General features: G+C 50.8%; 1 protein-coding gene across 1 annotated transcript in view; it reads right to left on the bottom strand.

The window, feature by feature from the left end:
• Positions 1 to 14,308: 14,308 nt before the first annotated feature.
• NRSN2 (neurensin 2) overlaps positions 14,309 to 19,089 on the bottom strand; it is a 16,580-nt gene continuing 11,799 nt past the window's right edge. The window contains exons 2-3 of the mRNA XM_005874773.2: positions 17,412 to 17,606; positions 14,309 to 15,280 (exon numbers count right to left, since the gene is read on the bottom strand). Coding sequence (XP_005874835.1) covers positions 14,855 to 15,280; positions 17,412 to 17,600 — 615 coding nt within the window. The 5' untranslated portion in view covers positions 17,601 to 17,606 and the 3' untranslated portion in view covers positions 14,309 to 14,854. The remainder of the gene's footprint in view (positions 15,281 to 17,411; positions 17,607 to 19,089) is intronic.

The raw sequence follows: 19,089 nt of genomic DNA, 5'->3' as shown, positions 1-19,089 counted from the left end.
TATTTCCTTTTCTCCCTGTCCCTCCAATTACTGGGGGAGAAAATCTCATTTAATAGCTTCTGTGTCTTTAACACTTCACTGGCTAAGGAAGCGAAAGCAGGACTCAGCTTAGAGCTGTCAGCAAAAAATGGGATTTAACTAGAATTTTAAAATCTTGCTTTGCTTTCCTGGTATTTAACTTTTATGATTACTTCACCTTCATGGTAAATGATAGTGGTTTTCCATTTGAGGTCAGTAACTTTCCACTTTAAATAAATTTTTTAAAAAATGAGTTGATTGAAAGCAAAACAGTATAGAACTCATATATGGATTTGGGCCAATGGACTTGGGAAAGATGGTGGGTGATTCAAGAGTTGCAGCTTTAGCCTCCACTTGGGGAGCCCTTAAAAAGAGACTGGGCACCACCCCTTCTCTGGGGTCTCCCAGGGGCTTTGTAGAAATCCTTCATCATCTGAATCAGGCTCTGGCTGGGCCCCGGGAAAGACGGGCAGGCCAGGGCCCGGGCAGCATCAACCCAGTGGTAGCCACAGCCCTGCCGAGTGACCTTGCTCTGTCTGCCCTGGAAGCCTGGGCTTCCTTTGCAAAGAATGTAATTCCTCTGCCGGCGCATCGAGCATGGCCCCGTGTGGGTGCTTCCCTTACATCCTCTCACTGCATCCTCCAACCTCCCCACCAAATTACTGTTTCATCCCTGGAGGAAGATGCGGAAACTGGGGCTCAGAGAGGTGACATCACCGCTCTAAGGCGGGAGGGGGGCCTGGCGGGTCTTTGGCCACTGCGTTATGCCACCTCCCAGACCTGAACTAGGTGTATGACACTGAGCAAGTCACTCCGCTACTCTGAGACCCAGAGCCCACATCTTTAACCCGGAGTCAATAAGGGCATCCTCCTGATAGGGTTATTGAACTGCTCATTGTTATTGGTAACTGCTATTGGATTAAATGGAAGTTAAATGAGTTAATGCAGGCAACGTGTTTAGAAAAGTTCCAGGCACTTGATGATAAGTGACTTATCTCATTTCCACGGAGCCCAGGCTGCCACCTCTCCCCCAGCCGCCCAAACCCACCCCCCTTGAGAGCTGAGGGTGACAGGAGAAGTAGGGACACATTTCCTGAGCATCGCCCCTGAGGCGGGCCTGGGCGGTGGCCTTCATCTGCTCTCTCATGTAATCCTGACCACAACCCTAGGAACCAAGGAGGAATTGATGCCTTTTCACAAGTGAAAAAACCAGGTGTCAAGGGAGAAGTAACAGCCGGGATCACACAGAAAGCCATGAGGGTCTGAACCAGGCCCCGGTCGTCCCAAAGCCCATGTCAGTCTGTTACTTCAGGAGCCTCCATGAGATCCATTGAAAGTTCCTGGGGGGTCCCATGCCCTCCTCAAGGGTGCGAGGTCCTCTCCCTAACCTGTGGTGGGAGGAGCTAGAAACGGCACAAGGGAGGAAAGTTGGTTTCTGGTTCTGACCTTGTCCTGACAGGGGGTGACCTTGGGCAGCCACTAGTCCCTGCCTGGCCTCAGCCACACCATTACTGCTCTGTGTGTCAGGGGTGGGGCTCTCCACACTTCTAGGGGTCCTGCTGCTCTTGTTACCTCCCAGCAGGGAGGAGGAGGGAGCCGCTGATCCACCCCCTCCTAATACTCGCTTTGCTGATGAATTGCTGTCATCTGATCCCTTCCTGCTTGCCAGCCTGCCCCCTGGAGGTCCTGAAGCCTTCCAGGCTAGGGAAGGAGAGGGATTATGTATATTCAACCCAGGCCAAAGCCCAGCCCTTCCCTTTCTGAGAAAAGACTGCCGGTCTGGTAGGGACTAGGAGGAGGGTGTCGAGGTGTTCAGCCAGCAGCCAGTTGCATCAGAAACCTTGCGCAAGGCGCCCCATAGCTCTTACCCCCACCCTCGTCCCCTGAGGTGCCAAAGTGAGGACTGTTAGGCCTTGTAGGGAACACCAACCCAGGCCTGGTCCTCAGGGAGTGGCCGGGGAGGGCAGGGGATGAAGTGGAGGGTCTGGGGCAGGTGCTGCTCATCTGCTTGGGGGACGGAACTTTAGGCTGAAAGGTGCTTCTCGAGGAATCTAGAGCCAAGCCACCGGCTCAGTCCCGCCCTGGAGAAAGGGGTCACTGACTGAGCCTATTCCCTCACTTTGGACTCCAACTGGTCTCTGACTTGAAACCTTGGACACAGCCTGGCCACTGAGCCCTGAGCACTGCCCTAGCCATGGCTAAAGCCTGACCCTGTGCCCACACTGAGCGCTGACTTGGTCACGGACTGGGCACACTCCTTTTCCCAGGCTGACCCCTGAGGTAAGTCCAGTTCCAGCTCCTGAGACACTTAGCTCTAATTCCATGATTTTCAACTGGTGTGCTGCATTTCAAGAATGTTTAAAACATGCAATGCCTGACTATTTATTTAGTCAGGGGCACTGCCCTCTTTTCCTTTAGCTTGTCAAATAAAAAATTACAATAGCCAACACAACAATAGCTGTCTGGTGTGAATGAAACAAAATTATATCTTTTTTTTTATCAGCTTGGCAAAAAAATATATATTTTGGTGTGCAGCGGGATTTCAGTAATTAGTTTCTATGTACCATGAGATGAAAAAGATTGAAAATCGCTGCTCTAATTCATGAACCTGGACCCCAGTCCCCAGATAAGCCCCAACTCCAGCCTCAGGCCTGGTCAGACACTCTCTGGAGAATCAGGAGAGCTGTGCTCAGGCACAGGCATCCAGAGCGTGGCACCTGCTGGCCTCCCTTCGGGCCCTTTACCCGCTCCCAGGCTGAGGGTAGCTCAGGGGCTGGGTGGAACCGGAGGCCCCATGGAGCTGTCCTCTGGCCAACCCCACAGTGTGACTCAGCAGGGAGCTGGGTGTGGAGTCAGGGCCGTGCTGAGTCAGGACACGGAGGGAGGCCAGACTCTCTGAGGTCCAAGCTGCAGGCGGGGTTTGGGGAGGGCCCGGATCTGCAAAAGGATCTGGGAGTGGCCGGGGAGGGCTGCATGTAGCCGGTAAGACCATTAAGGTAAAGCAGTCCAGCCCAAATTCTATCCACCCCCATCTACCCATTTATTACACATTTTCCATCACTCATCCATATGATTGTTTCTCAGAGGATATTGTCCTTTTCCTTCATAGCATATATGATAATTAGGAATTATATATGTATTTAATGACATGTAATTTTTATATATTAATAATATGTAATTAATATATATATATATCCCCCACTAAATTGTAAACTCCCTTAGGGTAAGCACCTGCTGGTTTGGCTCATCAGTATATCTCCAGTGCCTGGTATAGTCTTGGGCATGGTAAGTGCTCAGTAAATATTAGCTGAATGGATTCAATCCCTCCACCTATTTATTCATCCCTCATCCATCCATTTATCATTCACCCATAACCCATTTCCCACCATCTATCCATTCAACTTTCTCCAACTATCTCTCCATTCTGGAGCTACCTATGTATCTTTTTAGCATCAGTCAACCCATTTATATTTCCTTCATCCATTCAACAAATATTTACTGGGCACCTACTACTTGCCAGGCACTGTTCTAAAGGCTGGAGATACTGCAGTGAAAATAACAAACAAAAATGGGACTTACCCCCCCCCACCCCCAGTAAATAGAAAATATGCAAGAAAAAAACATAATAAATACTTAAATGATAGGGCATGTTGGAGGGTGATAAGCAAAAAAAGTAGAAGAGTGGGTAAAGAGGATCCGGAGCGGAGGGTGGAAGCAGGCAGTGGCTCTAGTGAGTTTCAGCGGATCCCATGGGAGTCTCTGGGGGGCAGAATGTTCAGAGAGGGGCAATGGCTTATGCAGAGGCCAAGGGGAAGCTTGACTGGTGTGCTGGCCAAGGCGGTCAGTGTGGCTGGAGTGGAGCAAGTCAGGGGAGGTGGTAGTAGATGAGGGCAGGGGGGTCAGGGCGGGTTCAGACCATCTGGAGCTTAGGAGGCCTTTGAAAGGACTCTGGGAAGAAGGGAGCAGAGGTTGCAATACTTTAGAGAAAAATCCAGTGGCTTAGAGCAGGGCAGCGGCTGTACAGGTGTGATTGGATTCCGGGTATAGCTAAAAGGTGGAAGTAACAGGATTGCTGATGCTTCAGCTATGGAGTGTGAGGAAATGGGAGGAGTCAAGGACACCTCCAAGGTGTCTTGGCCTGAACAACGGCAAGCATGTAGCTACCATCAAATGAGATGAGCAAGGTGTTTGGGGGAAGACCAGAGGTTCAGCTTTGGGAGTTTTGAGTTTGAAGTGTCTCTTAGACATGCTAGAGGAGACGTTGGGTAGGCAGTTGGATGTATGTGCTGGAGTCCAGGGGAGAGGTCTGGGCTGAAGATATGAACTGGAGAGCACCAGGGACTGAGTCCTGGACCACTCTAGCAGGAAGGGTTGGGAGAAACAAAGTTGAGGTAGGAGAACAGCCAGGAGAGTATGAAGGCCTGGGTGCCAAGTGAAGAGAGAAGATGTATTAGGGCGCAGGGAATGGTCAAAGGTGTTAATCAATTTGGAAAATGAAGACTGAAAGTTGAGCATTGGATTTAGAAACAGGGTGACCTTAACAAGAACAGTTTCCATGGGGGTGGGGTGGGCAGGTAGAAGGGTGACTGGAATGAATTTAAGAGAGAAGAAGAATTAGAGGCAGTGAGTACAGACAATTTTGCAAAGACTTTGCTGCAAAGGGGAGCAAAATAAATGGGTGGTAGCTGTGGGCAGGGCTGTAGGATCACAGGAAGGCTGTCGTCTTAAGATCCATCCGTCAGCCATTCATTCATGAAGCCATTCATCCACCATCTGTCTGTCCATCCACCAGTCACCATGCATCTACCTGACCATCCACTCCCCATCGGTAAGCTAAGAGGTCTGTCCTGAACTCCTACCGAGTCCCAGCTAGTGCTAACCAGAGAAGGGCGGGCAGGTTTTTCTCTTCCAGGACATTCTGTTCCAGGGACAGAATTTAGCTGGGGACAGGGAATGTGTGGACATATGGTACTTTCCAGAGGACAAGTTCTAAAATATTTTTACTTATTTATATTTTGGCTCAAAATTCCGAAGGTACAAGGTATAGAACTAGAAAGGTCTCCTCCCATTCCTGTCTCTAGCCCCCTAGTTCTCTTTCTGGGGGTAACCAATTATCTTGTGTTGTCCTCAAGGCATTAAGTTGTAACTATTTACTTTCCCTGTGTACACAGATAAGAGCATACACAGTCCTTCAGATAGCTTTTTTTCTCTCTATTTCACAGTTTGTCTTAGGGAAGACAAGACCTTCCTGATTCAGAAAGAAAGACCTTCGGTTCAGAAAGACCTTCCTGACTTTTTGTAGCTTTGTAGTATTCCGTTGTAGGGATGTATTGAAACCATTCCTTGTCAACGAACATCTCATTATTTCCAGTCTTTTGCTATCACAAACAATGGAACAATGCTGCAGTGTTCAGACACGGGGAGTAGATTAGAATTTCTGAGCTGATTTCCTAGAAGCAGAATTACTAAGTCAAAAGTCTGTGCATTTTCACTTTCGATGGAAGTTGCTGAATGACTCCCCGATCCAGACGGAGCCAAACCACCTCCTACTGGCAGAGCGTGAGCGCCACCCTCGGCAGGAGCCTGTGCTGTGGGGGTGTCTGAGCTTCACCGATCCGATTGGGAAAAGCAAAAGTGTCTTCACGCAGCTTGTATTCGTTTCCCTTGTTCTGACATGAATCTTCTCCCGTTTTACAGCTGCTAAGGCAGAGCAGGAAGAGGAACTTCTCAAGGTCAGTGCCCCCAGGCCGCTGTGGTGGGCAGTGAGCGGCCCGTCTTGGGAGGTGACTCAGCAGAGGGAAGAGGAGGCCAGGTGGTTGCCTGGCAAGGGCTGTGCTCAACGCCTCTGTCCTTGGCTTGCCCTCTCCTCCCAGATGTGCCTCTGGGCTGTCATCTCCCCCGAAGTCTGCCCCCTCCTCAGGAAGCCATCTCCCCCTTCCTGCCATTTCAAGTTCCCTTGGCCCAGAGCTTCTGGAAGGCCGAGCTAAGGGGACAGCCAGCCCTCCTACGTGGCCTCGTAAGACACCAGGGAAAATGTTAGACTCTCATTCAGCAACTTCCATCGAAAGTGAAAATGCTCGTCTCTGCTGGTCTGGCACTCAGTGACGGTCAAGCCCACACCCCCTCATCATGGGGCAGTGTGCAGAGTGTATGTGTGCTGATGTGCGTATATTGGTGTGTACTGCACAGGTGTGTGTCTCTGTGGCAGCCTCGAGTAAAGAAAAAAACAAACACCTGGTTCTGGCATTGCAAGCTGGACTTGAACCCCTGCTTAGCCTCTAATCAGTGGTGTGGCATTGGGCCAGTCACTCACCCTCAATGAGTGTCAGTTCTCTTGTCTATAAAGTTGGAATGATAGCCCTGGCCAGTGTTGCCAAGTGGTTAGAGCGTCAGCCGCCCACACCGAAAGGTCTCGGGTTTGATTGCCGGGTCAAGGGAACATATGAAGTACCTGGGTTGCAGGCTCATCCCCAGCCCCAGTGGGGTCTCTGGGGCCTTGTGTTCGGGAGGCAACCCATCAATGTTGCCTCTCTCACACTGATGTTTCTCTCTCTCCCCTCTCCCTCCCTCTCTCCCACTCTCTCTAAGAAGCAATGGAAAAAATCCTATCCTCAGGTGAGGATTTTTTTAAAAAAGTTGGAATGATAATCAAGGAGCTGACTCCTGCCAGCCTCGCTGAGTCATCACCTTCCACAGTCCCTCACCCCTCCTTCCAGCCACGCTCCCTTTTTTCTAGAGCTTGAACAAAACAAATCCTTCCTGGCCCTGCGCCATGGCCCTTGCTGTTCCATTTGCCTGGAATTTTCCCTACATCTTCCCAGGCTCCCCCTCCTCTTCTTTCAGGTCTCAGGTCAAATGCACCTCTTCCGAGAGACCCTCCCTGAAGGGTCATGCTCCCACCCAGGCCCCTGCAGCCTGCCTTGAATCCATAACTGTCTTGTTTTATTCACAGCACTTTTCAAAGTTTGAAATGATCTCATTTATGTACTAAATGGCTATTGTCTGTCCCTCTTGCCCTTGCTAGGAAGTAAGAACCCTGCTGTATACAAGCCTGCTGTATCCCTATGTCTAGCAAAGAGCCTGGCACCTACTAAGTGTTCAATTAATTGTTGAATGAATGAATGAATGAATGAATGAATGAAAAGCGCTCAGCACAATGCTTGACATGTAATAAAGCTCAAAATTGCTGCTGATTATGATTACATAAGGGCTAGTGGCTATCCTCGTTGAAGAGGAACAACTTTGCTCAGCAGTTCTTACCGCAAGTACTTATGTGAGTGCTGTGCGGAGAAGTGTCGTGGGGGAAACGGGGTCGTGAAGCCCAGTGGGTTGTTGAGGAATAGACCAGGTGGCCGGGAAGACGAGGCCCCTGGGAAAACAATCATGATGCCTGGACATCGCGATGCATTGAGTTATTCTCACAACAAGACTGAAGTGGCCATTATCACTCATTTTGTAGATTAGAGATTGGGGCTCAGAGAGGCTGAGATGCCTACGGTCACCCAGCTGGTCAGTGCGTCTCCGAAGCACGTAGGGTACCTGTGCCCAGAGGGAGGACTCAGTGGCCACGGTGTCATTCGCACATCTGTCTGGACCTCCCTAGGGCACTTTGGCTGCTTGGCATGCGCAGCACGTGCCTGGGCCCCACACACCTGGGCACGAGGGAGGTGGCCATGGGCTGCACCTTTCCTCACAGGTCTGGGGCTCGGGTGGAGAAGTCCATGCGGAGGGGTCCAGGGCTGTGTCTGCAGGGAGGTTGTTCCACTGGGGGTAAAGCCCCTGGGCCTCTCTGTACCTCTGCTGAGGTCCAAGTTCTGGGCCAAGGAGGCCTTTGTCCTGTGGTGGAAAAAGCAGCTTTGACATAGGGCAGGACTGGGGCGGTAGAGGCCTGGGACAGGGAAGAAGGAGGTTGTGGCTCTAACCGGTTTGGCTCAGTGGATAGAGCGTCAGCCTGCGGCCTGAAGGGTCTCAGGTTCGATTCCGGTCAAGGGCATGTACCTTGGTTGCGGCACATCCCCAGCAGGGGGTGTGCAGGAGGCAGCTGATCGATGTTTCTCTCTCATTGATGTTTCTAACTCTCTATCCCTCTCCCTTCCTCTCTGTAAAAAATCAATAAAATATATTTAAAAAAAAAAAGAAGGAGGTTGTGAGTGTGCTCATGGGGGGACACACATTGGCAGACACCAGGCTGTTCAGGCACATATGCACACACACACACACACACACACACACACACACACCTCTTGCACACACTTGTTCCCCCAGACATGCTGGTGATTGCTCACACTGGCTGAGTCACGTTGCACCTGGCCTGATGGCATCGCTTGAACTCTCAGTTTTGCAAAGGCAGGGCTGTGTCCACCCTGCTCACCGAGCTGCCTCAGAGCCCAGCCCAGGGCGAGCTGAGAGCAGGCACTCAAGATTTGTGGAGAAGGTAAATCCATGCCCCCTCTATCCATCATTACTCTATCACCCTTCCCCCACTCATTCTCTCGCTCACTGGGGGCCTCCAGGATCAGCACCAGGCGATGCTACGATCCATCCTGCTCCCTCCCTCTCCACCTCTCCCCAGCACGCCTTGGCTGAGTGCCCCATCAGATGCCAAGTCTCGGCAGCTCTTGCCCTGCCAAACCTGGTTCCTGGCTCCTGCCAAGTGCACACCCCAGTGGACATCCTGTTTCCCTCCCTCCTTCTTCCTGCTCTGCCCACATGTCCTGGGCCAGATACTTATAAAATCCTGTGAGTTCTTCCATCACCAGGCTCCTGATGGCCTGGCGCCCAGGGCTTGGCTTTGAGTCATCTGCTCTGGGGTTTGGCAGGGCTGGGACCGGAAGTTCACAGCCCTCGGTGACACTAACCCAGGCTGACTTGGAGGGAGGCCAGAGTCCCTGGTTGCATCACCACACACCCACGGAGCACACCTGTGCACAGATATGTGAGGATGTGGCCTGGGAGAGGATGTGATATGTCCAAGGTTACAGGGAATGTCAGTGTCAATGTGGGAATCCAACCGTGGCACATCTGTTCATTCGTGAACACAACTGCACAGCAACGGAGCCAGGCTGCACTTCCACATGTCGCTGGGCCAGGGTTTGAAGCCCAGCCATTTACCAGCTGTGTGAGCTTTGGAAAGCCACTTCACTTCTCTGAGCCTTATCTTTACTTATTTGCACATAGTAGATGCTCAATAGATGTAGCTGCTGAAAAAGATAACCAATAGCAGGGTAAGTTCAAGTACACAGTTACCAGTATGTCTACAGACATCCATCATCATAACGTACACGCCTGTTGGTGTGCACGTGAATGTATATGGGTGCACACCTATGCCTGTAACATGCTTATCCAGGGGCTTGTATAAGGCCCACCAATTTGCATATGGATGCACGTGTCTGTGAGGTCGTTTGGGCTGATCATTTTTTCCCAACAATGCACACTAGTAGAGTGGTTTTCCGGAGGATTTCCTGAGCTCTTGTCATGGGCAGGATTTGGTGTTTATCTAGGTAGACATGCATATGCTTGCCTGTGTCTGTGTGAACCTGTGTGAGGGGTAATGAGTACGACCCCCATCCCTTATCAGGTTGGTTAGTTGGTAGAATCTGTGGGGATGGTGTCACCTCCGTATCGATGGATGCCAGGGGTTTGGGGCATTCTGAACCCGGATTTTTTGGGCTCAAATCTCACCTGTGTAACCTTTGACAGGATGCTTAAACATTCTGTGCTCAATTTCCCATTCTGTGCCTTGGAGATAATGTTAACCACCTAATGGCGGTCTGATGACTAACAGAATGAGTTGTGTGAAGTACTGACAAGTGCTATACCTCTGCGTTTGTCCTCTGTGATAGATGGTTTGCCTTCTATTGCTGCTCTCACCCTATTAGATCTCCATTGCCTCTCTACTGGACTGTCCTTTCCGCTAGACTGGGTGTCCCTGGAGGCCAGGGCCATGTCGAGTCATCCCCAATTATAACCTGTGCATTGCCTGCTAGTCCCGACCCTCAGACTTCTCCTTCATAACAATGGCTGGCATTTATAGGGCTCTTCTGTGTGCCAGGCACTGTGTTAAGCTCATTAGATCTTCAATCTCAAGAGATTGGCATCTTTTTTGGCCCTATTTTAGAGAAAAAGAAACTGAGGCTCAGAGAGGTTAAAAATTGCCCAGGCTCACACAGTGGCTTGAACCTGGCAGACAGCCTCACTCTCGGCCTGATCTCTGCGTAAGATTTGAGATGAAGAGTTTAGGGCGTGAATGTTGCATCTCCTTCTTAGTGTTCTCTCTCGCTCTCTCTCTCTCTCTCCCTCTCTCTCTCCATCTCACTAACACCTGCCCCATATGAATACCCCCACGTTTCTCTTTCTCACCTTGGGGCACCTCAGCTCCCTGCCCAGGCACAGTGTCCCCAGAGGCCCGGTAATGCTCCAGATCATTCCTTCTTTGGTCCGGTTGGGGGTGAGGTGGAGGAGCTCCTCTGAGGCTGGTCAGTAGGGAGGAGGGAGGGAATGCAAGACTTAGCAGGAGAAGGGGCAGCCTCTGGGGAGTGTGGGGTTGGGTGCCCAGGCTCTGGCGTAAAAATGGAGCAGAAGGTGCCTCCCTCCCCACCTCAGAGAAGGGAGGGAATGCAGGACAGAGGGAAAAGAACTTCCCTCTGAGGTCGAAGAAGGTGTCGAACTGCTGAGCAGCCGCCGTTTTGAAGGACACCAGAGGGCGCCCTGAGGCGGCTAGGAGCTCTGTGTCTATTTAGTCCCCCCATGTGCCCCTGGGTCTACAGGGGCCACCAAGGCCCAAGGTCTTGTGTATTCTGCCCTTGTTGGGTGGGGCGCCTTATAAATGTCAATTAGGTCAAGTTGGGTGATAGTGTTGTTCAAATCTTCCCTAACCTTACTGATTCTCTGTCTACTTGTTTCATCATTTATTAAGAAAGTATTGAAATCTGTTCCATGGCCTGGAAACTCAGGGAAGTTGACTGGGACAACTGTAGAAATGAGGAAAATTTATTCTCATTCATTTATTTCCTGGCCCATTCTTTGGTTCTTTCAAGTGGGAGAATAAGCCTGATTCCTATTACTCCAGAACAGGAGTATTATTGGCCAGAACAACTGTATTATTTTTAACTTTCGGGGGGAAATAATTTTAGATTTATAGAAGAGTTACTAAGACAATACAGACAGTTCCTAGATGCCCTTCAGCCATATCTCCTTGCCTTTCCTTATCTTACGTGCAACAATTATTACTGTGGCATGCAATTTCTTATTTCTCTCAATCCTTCTGTGTCTATTAATTGAAATTCTTCTGTAAGAAAGATAAATCCCGCCGAAACCGGTTTGGCTCAGTGGATAGAGCATCGGCCTGTGGACTGAAAGGTCCCAGGTTCGATTCCGGTCAAGGGCATGTACCTGGGTTGTGGGCACATCCCCAGTAGGAGATGTGCAGGAGGCAGCTGATCGATGTTTCTCTCTCATTGATGTTTCTAACTCTCTATCTCTCTCCCTTCCTCTCTGTAAAAAATCAATAAAATATATTAAAAAAAAGAAAGATAAATCCCTTCTCCCCATTTATTAAATGCATTCAATCAAATATATTATTTTTAAAATTTTAAAGAAATATATTTTAGAATGAAATATACTCCCATGGTTCAACATTTTAAATGGGTGCAAGTCTCCCTCCCCCCCTTGTCCCCTCCCCAGAGACAACCAAAGGCAACAGAGATTTCACACATGCACAGGCAAGGTCCCTACATCTTCTCTTTACACAAACGGTTTAGAAGAATTCTAAAAGATGCTGCACCTTGCACCCTTTCACCTAACAATGTCACTTAGAGAGCAGTACATAAGGCTCAGCACATAAGGCGCTTTTTCATTCTTTCACATAGTGTTCCAGTGTGTAACTGTCCCGGGATTTACTACTTAGTCCCCTGTCAATGAACATCTAGGTTGTTTCCAAATGTTTTCTGTGACTAACAATGCTGCCGTGTCCAACATATGGAACTGAACCTAGACCCGCCCAAGAGGGAGGGGTCAAAGGGCATGGGTGTTTCCCCTGTTGATATTGCCACACTGCCTCAGGCTGCTCCAGCTTACAGCCTGTTTCCTAACAGGCTGTACAAAGGACCCCATACTATGTGGCTTAAAACAACAAAAAAATTATTCTCTCACAGTTCTGGAAGCTAGAGGTCTGGAAAATTTTGGCTTTTACTCTGAGTGAGGTGGGAGCCATGGGTGGGTACTGGGCAGAGGAGGGACAGGACCTAAGTTGTGTGATAACAGGATTTACCTGGCTGCTCTGAAAAGGTTAGACTTGGGGGATGGAGAAGCAGGAAGTGAGGGGACCAGGGAGAAGCTGGTAGGTAACCCAGACGAGAAGTGATGGTGGCTGAGGCGAGGGAGCCAGCTGTGAGGTTGGGTACAGGATGTATGTCCAAGGTTGAGTTGACAGGACTTGCTGATGGATTGGATTCAGGCCGAGAGGAAAGGGAGGGAGGAGTCAAAGATGACTCCAAGGTTTTGGCTGGAGCTACTGGGAGGCTGGAGCTGCCATTCTCTAAGGCAGTGGTTCTCAACCTTCTGGCCCTTTAAATACAGTTCCTCATGTTGTGACCCAACCATAGAATTATTTTCGTTGCTACTTCGTAACTGTAATGTTGCTACTGTTATGAATCGTAATGTAAATATCTGATATGCAGGATGGTCTTAGGCGACCCCTGTGAAAGGGTTGTTCGACCGCCAAAGGGGTCGCGACCCACAGGTTGAGAACCGCTGCTCTAAGGTGTGGACAGCACATGGGGTTTATTAAGCACCGAGAGCAGGGCCTGGGCCCTGGTGAGTATAGCTAACCCATGGGTTATTAGTGATGGCGAACCTTTTGAGCTCGGCGTGTCAGCATTTTGAAAAACCCTAACTTAACTCTGGTGCCGTGTCACATATAGAAATTTTTTGATATTTGCAACCATAGTAAAACAAAGACTTATATTTTTGATATTTATTTTATATATTTAAATGCCATTTAATAAAGAAAAATCAACCAAAAAAATGAGTTCGCGTGTCACCTCTGACACGTATGTCATAGGTTCGCCATCACTGGGTTAGCTGTTAATATGGCTGGAAGAGATTCCATCCCTGAACTGTCCTTGCCCTCCTTCCCTCTCAGGGATGGGGCAGTAGGTTGTCAAGATGGCTGAGAAATTTCCTTCCCACCCAGCAAGCATTTAAAGTCTCCCTCAGGAAGCCTAGGCAAGTGGCTTCACTTCTCTGACCATGAGTTACCTCACCTGTAAAATGGAGATGATCATCTTCTTTCTCGTGAGAAACAAATGAGAAATAATGGACGTCAGTGCCCAGCACACATGGCAGTCTCTTTCCTCCCTCCCCACGCCCCAGTGGTCAGGAAGAAAAGAAGCAAAATCAGTATCCACCCCAGCTGTTTATTGAATAGGAAGGTGGGGGGATGGAAGAGGTGCAGAATGGGGAGACGATCTGGGGCACAAGAGCAGCAGGGCCTGCCTGGTGGGGGAGGACTGGGGATACCCACCCCACAAGGTGGCCTCAAGGCAGGTGGTGACAGGGAGCCCAGAGGGTAGGGGCGGGGTCCACGGAGGTCTCTTTCCAGCTGTCTTGGAGCTCCCCCTGGTGGCAGAGAACGGAGATGATGCATCACCTGTGGGAGATGGTTTTTGTGGGAGGGACTTTTTTTTTCTTAATGTCTATCTCTCTCTTTTTAAAAATATATTTTTATTGATTTCGGAGAGGAAGGGAGAGAGAGTGAGAAACATCAATGATGAGAGAGAATCATTGATCAGCTGCCTCCTGCACGCCCCCTACTGGGGATGGAGCCTACAACCTGGGCATGTGCCGTTGGCTGTAATCGAACCCGGGACCCTTCAGTCTGCAGGCTGACGCTCTATCCACTGAGCAAAACCAGCAAAGCTGGGTGGGGGACTTGAGGAACAAAGACATCCTAGTTCTCCTGCCCCCTGGCCCTTAGAGGCCATTTAAATGCATGTTCAAAGTATTTTCTTAGCCACCTGGGACACCAGGCTTCCAGCTAGTCTCTCTGGGCCGAGCCTGTCCCCAACCCCTGGGGGGGTCCCAGCAAAGCCAGAGAGACGCAGGGCCCTGCTACAGCTATAGAACAGGAGCTGGCCCAGGAGGAGTCAGGAAACGTGGAGCCTGCAGACGGCCAGCCTCCCTCAGCGCCTCATCTGTACACTGGAGCTAGTAATAGCTCAGGATGGGGTGGAAAGGGAGGAAGGCTCTGATGCCAAAACACATGAAGAAAACAGACTGTAGGGAGTCACTGTTTCTGCGCCACCCTGGACAGGACGTCCAATGAGCATCTTTGACTCATCCTGAGGCATCCTGTGCAGCGGAGAGAGGGTGGGGTCAGTGGATGAGAATGACACCCACGTTTGCCTATAGAGGGTAATGCTTACATCAGGGGAGAATAGGAAAGTCATGGGACTCGAGAATCTGGCCCAAACCCCTTTTACTTCAGAGGCAGGAACTGGTGGTCTGAACAGGTACGGGGCTTGGCCACAGAGAGAAAAGCGTGGGGACAGGTTGAGGGAGATGCTTTCTGCCCCTGAAGAGCCTGGGGAAGGAGGGGTGGCGGGGAGTTCTGAGTGGATTTGGGGAAGGTTGGCATCTTGGATGAGTTGGGCCCTACCCCCGGGAATGGGCATGAGAATGTGAGCTCCAGACTTCCTGACCTGGAGCTCACCCTTTTGTAGGCGTAGACAGAAGGGTCCCTGCTGAAAGGGAGACGTTAAGGAGACGATGGGGTGTGGTGGAGAGGAGGAGGGGTCCGGTCTCTGGGTCTGGTGCCTCCTCCAGCTCTGCGGGCAGCTCAGGAGCTCCACTTCGGCTGGATGGTCTGCACGGAGGATTGCCCAAAGGCGCTGGTGGGCGGCGAGAACCAAGAATGGCCACTGGCGTCACAGTAGACGGGGGAGAGCTGCTGCTCTGACTCGTCCCCAAAGACCTCCACATGGCTGTCCACTTCAGTATACAAAGGCTCTGCCTTGGTGTCCTGGCTCAGCCAGCCGGTCATGGCCCAGAACAGGCAGATGGCCAGCAGGACCCCGGCGGCCCCGCAGAGCGCCGTGCCTGCCAGGCGGCAGGTGCCCAGAGCCTGGTTGTAGTCAGCTGCCCGCTGATCCAACACCAGGAACTCGCCCTCTCCAATGCCCTCCAGCTTGGGGGGCACGGCATAGCCGGTGGTCAGGGCTGCCACTCCCAGCAGCAGCAGCAGGGTCCCCGAGGACAGGCTGATCTGGAGAGAGGCAGACAGATTGGGAGGCAGTCAGGGCTGGTCGGGGGCCATAGGCCAAGGGGTCCCTAGTGCACCTTGGATCCCAACTGGATTTCACGGTAACCCCTTAAGAGATGGGAGTCACAGAGCACACCTGCTAGGATATAACACTGTCATGTTCTACTTGGAATCTTGAGACCTCTTGATTAATTTCCTTCCCAGCTCCCACCTAGCAGTGGGCTTCCCTTGCCTACCTGAGTGCCCCTCCATCGTTATGTGGGTCTTATCCCCAGTACCATCTACCCTCTATCTCTATCTCTCTGTCTGGTTAACTCCTACACATCCCTCAGGTATCACCTCAAACCTCACCTCCTCAGGGAAGCCTTCCAGGGCACCTCTGCACTGGGCCAAGTCACCTGCTCTACACTCTGCAAATGCTCTGCCCATTCATTCTCCAGTGTATCACCTTGGTGCACACTAGGATACGTACTTTTGGTTGCTATGTAAGTGATGTCGGCCTGCCCCATCAAACTGAGAGCATGAGAGCAGAGACTGTGTCCATCCTGGCTCACTAGGTGTCCTCCACGCCTAGCACAGTACTAGTATAGCGTCGCAGCTGAGTGAATATTTGCAGAATAACTAAAGGAACCACAGCTAGGAGCTCCTTGAGGACAGGAACCACGTCTTCTTCAGTTCTGTGTCCCCAAGAGCCTAGCACACTGCCTGGCAATTAGAAGATGCTTTTAAAAAAATGTGAAAAGGATCTACCCTCTATCTCTATCTCTCTGTCTGGTTAACTCCTACACATCCCTCAGGTATCACCTCAAACCTCACCTCCTCAGGGAAGCCTTCCAGGGCACCTCTGCACTGGGCCAAGTCACCTGCTCTACACTCTGCAAATGCTCTGCCCATTCATTCTCCAGTGTATCACCTTGGTGCACACTAGGATACGTACTTTTGGTTGCTATGTAAGTGATGTCGGCCTGCCCCATCAAACTGAGAGCATGAGAGCAGAGACTGTGTCCGTCCTGGCTCACTAGGTGCCCTCCACGCCTGGCACAGTACGAGTATAGCGTCGCAGCTGAGCGAATATTTGCAGAGTAACTAAATGAACCACAGTTAGGAGCTCCTTGAGGACAGGAACCATGTCTTCTTCAGTTCTGTGTCCCCAAGAGCCTAGCACACTGCCTGGCAATTAGACAATGCTTTAAAAAATGTGAAAAGGTACTGACTTTCCTGGAAATCTTCCCTGATCACCACAGGTGCTGAGAGCATTTCTTCTCCCGGCATCCTCTGCACACCTGGCCTGAGGTTGTGATTCCCTCTGCACAGTTGTGACCTCACCTCTCCACTAGAGTGAAGCCTTGTGGAAGCAGAGGGGAGGGACTCTCTGCCTCAGATCCTATAGTGTTTATCAAAGAGCCATGCCCACTGTCAGGACCCTGCTCGCTGCCACCTCCATACCTTTACCCCCACAGGGCGCCCTAACTGACCACTCTACCTGGCTGATATGAGTATCAACTGTTTCTCTCACATCTTCCCCTGCCCTGGAAACAGTACCCACTAAACCACTGGGAAGCACAGTAATATTTCAGTGGAATGGACCCCCCACCCCTGCCAGTCAGGATAAACGATCCCTCTGGCTATAATAATTAGTTCAGGCCTAGGCAAGTGACCCAGTCTGAGCCAAGGCAATACTTGCCAGGACTTCTAGAAATAAAAAGCCTTGTTTCTTTTCTGAAGGAGATACTAGAGGGGATTCTGGTTTCCCTTGGATGGTGTGGAGTAGAAGATTGAGGGGCAGCATAGTAGTAGCTGTTGGGGGAACATGTGGGCAGAACCTGAAGCTAACAGGTTGCCAGGGCGGGGGTACCATGGGAAGCCTGAAGACTAAGAGAAATCCTGAGTCCCTCAGTGTGATGGTTTGAACTGCTGGATCGAACTTTGCCTGAAGGCACACAACCTCTGACTTTGTCTAGAAAATAAGCAACATCTTCCCCTTATAGTTTAAACCCATCCGAGCTGGGTTTTCTATTGCTTGAACACGCAAGACTTTTAACTGCTACTCCATCCCTTTTCTTTCTATCCACTGAGTGCATCATTCCCCCGAAGCCACGGGAAATCACCGGAGTTGCTCCTCCTCCGGCCTTACCTTCCAGCACAGTGAGGGCCAAGGTCGACCGGGACACAGAATAGGAGGCCCCTCAGGGTCATCACTGAGGGCGGTACCTGCACAGTCCTCATAGAAGAGGTGCAAGTAGGAGCGGACCCCGTACCACTTGCCGTCTTCCACATTGGGGCCTGGGCCACAGCCGCAGGGCCGGTCACAGTTCGGCATCATGGAGTCCTGTGGGATGGGCAAGGTTCAGCGGACAGAGGGAAGGGTCAGCGAAAGCTGCCTGTGGTGACCCTCCCGGGCTCCTGAATCTTTGTGTCCCAACCACTTCTCCCATGTAAGACACGCCACACTCAGAGCACAGCCTGGCCTTCTGGAATCCTGGCCTGGGTTTCCCTCGTATACAGTGAATGAGCCAGTGCACTGAAGGGCTGAGCCCAGTGCCTGGCAATTGGAGGTGTCAATAAAGGTGTGTGTTTGCTCTGGAGGCCACTCGTGGCTGTGGCTGTGGGTTCTGGAGCCTCGCTGTCTGGACTGGAACCCCTGATCCACCACTTCCTGGCTGTGTGACCTTAGACAAATGCTTTCACTTTTTTTTTCCCTTAAAATAGGGCTAATGATTACGCCTGCTTTGTACATCCTGGCTGTGTGACCTTAGACAAATGCTTTCACTTTTCTAAGCCTTCGTTTCTTTACCTGTAAAATAGGGCTAAGGATTATGCCTGCTTTGTATGGTTATTGTGTCTTCTGGTAGCTGTTGTATTATTATTACTGTAATTTCTTCATTATTTTTTTTTTATCCTGAACTTTTTGAGCCCCATATCTGGAGTGAGAGGTCCTCATCCCCATCTTCTCTCAAAATGTCCCCCTTTTTAGGTTACCCTTGGGGGTAGCTGTCCAGGCTGCAGTTAGAGCTCCACAAACAGTAAGGCCCTAAAAGACCCCTCCCCAGGGCTGCCCCTCAGAAGGCAACAACCTCCAAGTCCCAAGGAACCTTGACTCCACAGGAGGTGAAAGTCAGGGGCCCTGGGGATTAGGGGCTCTTGGGTTCAACAGCTGTTAGCTTTCCAGAGAACCCTGTCTAAGAACCCTCTTCTCACAAGTGGAGACAGTGAGGTTTCCGAGGGAAAGGCACTCATCCACACACAGGTACAACTAGAACCAAAGTCGCAGGTGGGGGCAGAGCTGGGAGGCCTGGGCTCCTGCCCTCCCACCTCCAAGGTCGGCCCTCAGCCCCCCTGAGCGGCTTCAGACAAAATAAAGCAGTGCGCTTACACTGACGGGTAAGACGAATTTCCAGTCCCCTCTCATTTCCCGTCAGATGTGGCCCTCCAACCCCTGCACGTATACACACACCACGGAGACACAGCAACGCAGACACACAAACACCACAAAGACTTACCCAGACAGGCACACATATACCACACAGAGACACATGCAGATAAACACACACAGCACAGAGAAACACACAAAAACATGCAGACACACACAAACGGACAGAGACACACGTGCAGACAGCCACAGTGTGTGTTGGGGGTGACCCTGGGAGTCCCCACAGATCCCTACAAGTCGCAGGCTGCTGTGGCTAAAGCCTGTCTATAGATTGCAGCTCTTCACAGCCCTTACCCACAAGTCAGGCGAAAAAGAGAAAAAAATAAAGAAAAAAATGGACAGAGAATGGGAAAAGGCGGAGACTAAAGGCTGAGAAGGAAGA

Source organism: Myotis brandtii, unplaced genomic scaffold, assembly GCF_000412655.1.
Source record: "Myotis brandtii unplaced genomic scaffold, ASM41265v1 scaffold450, whole genome shotgun sequence".
In the NCBI taxonomy this organism is placed as follows: domain Eukaryota; kingdom Metazoa; phylum Chordata; class Mammalia; order Chiroptera; family Vespertilionidae; genus Myotis; species Myotis brandtii.
Note: the sequence above shows the minus strand (reverse complement) of the source record. Positions and strands in the feature narration are given on the sequence as shown.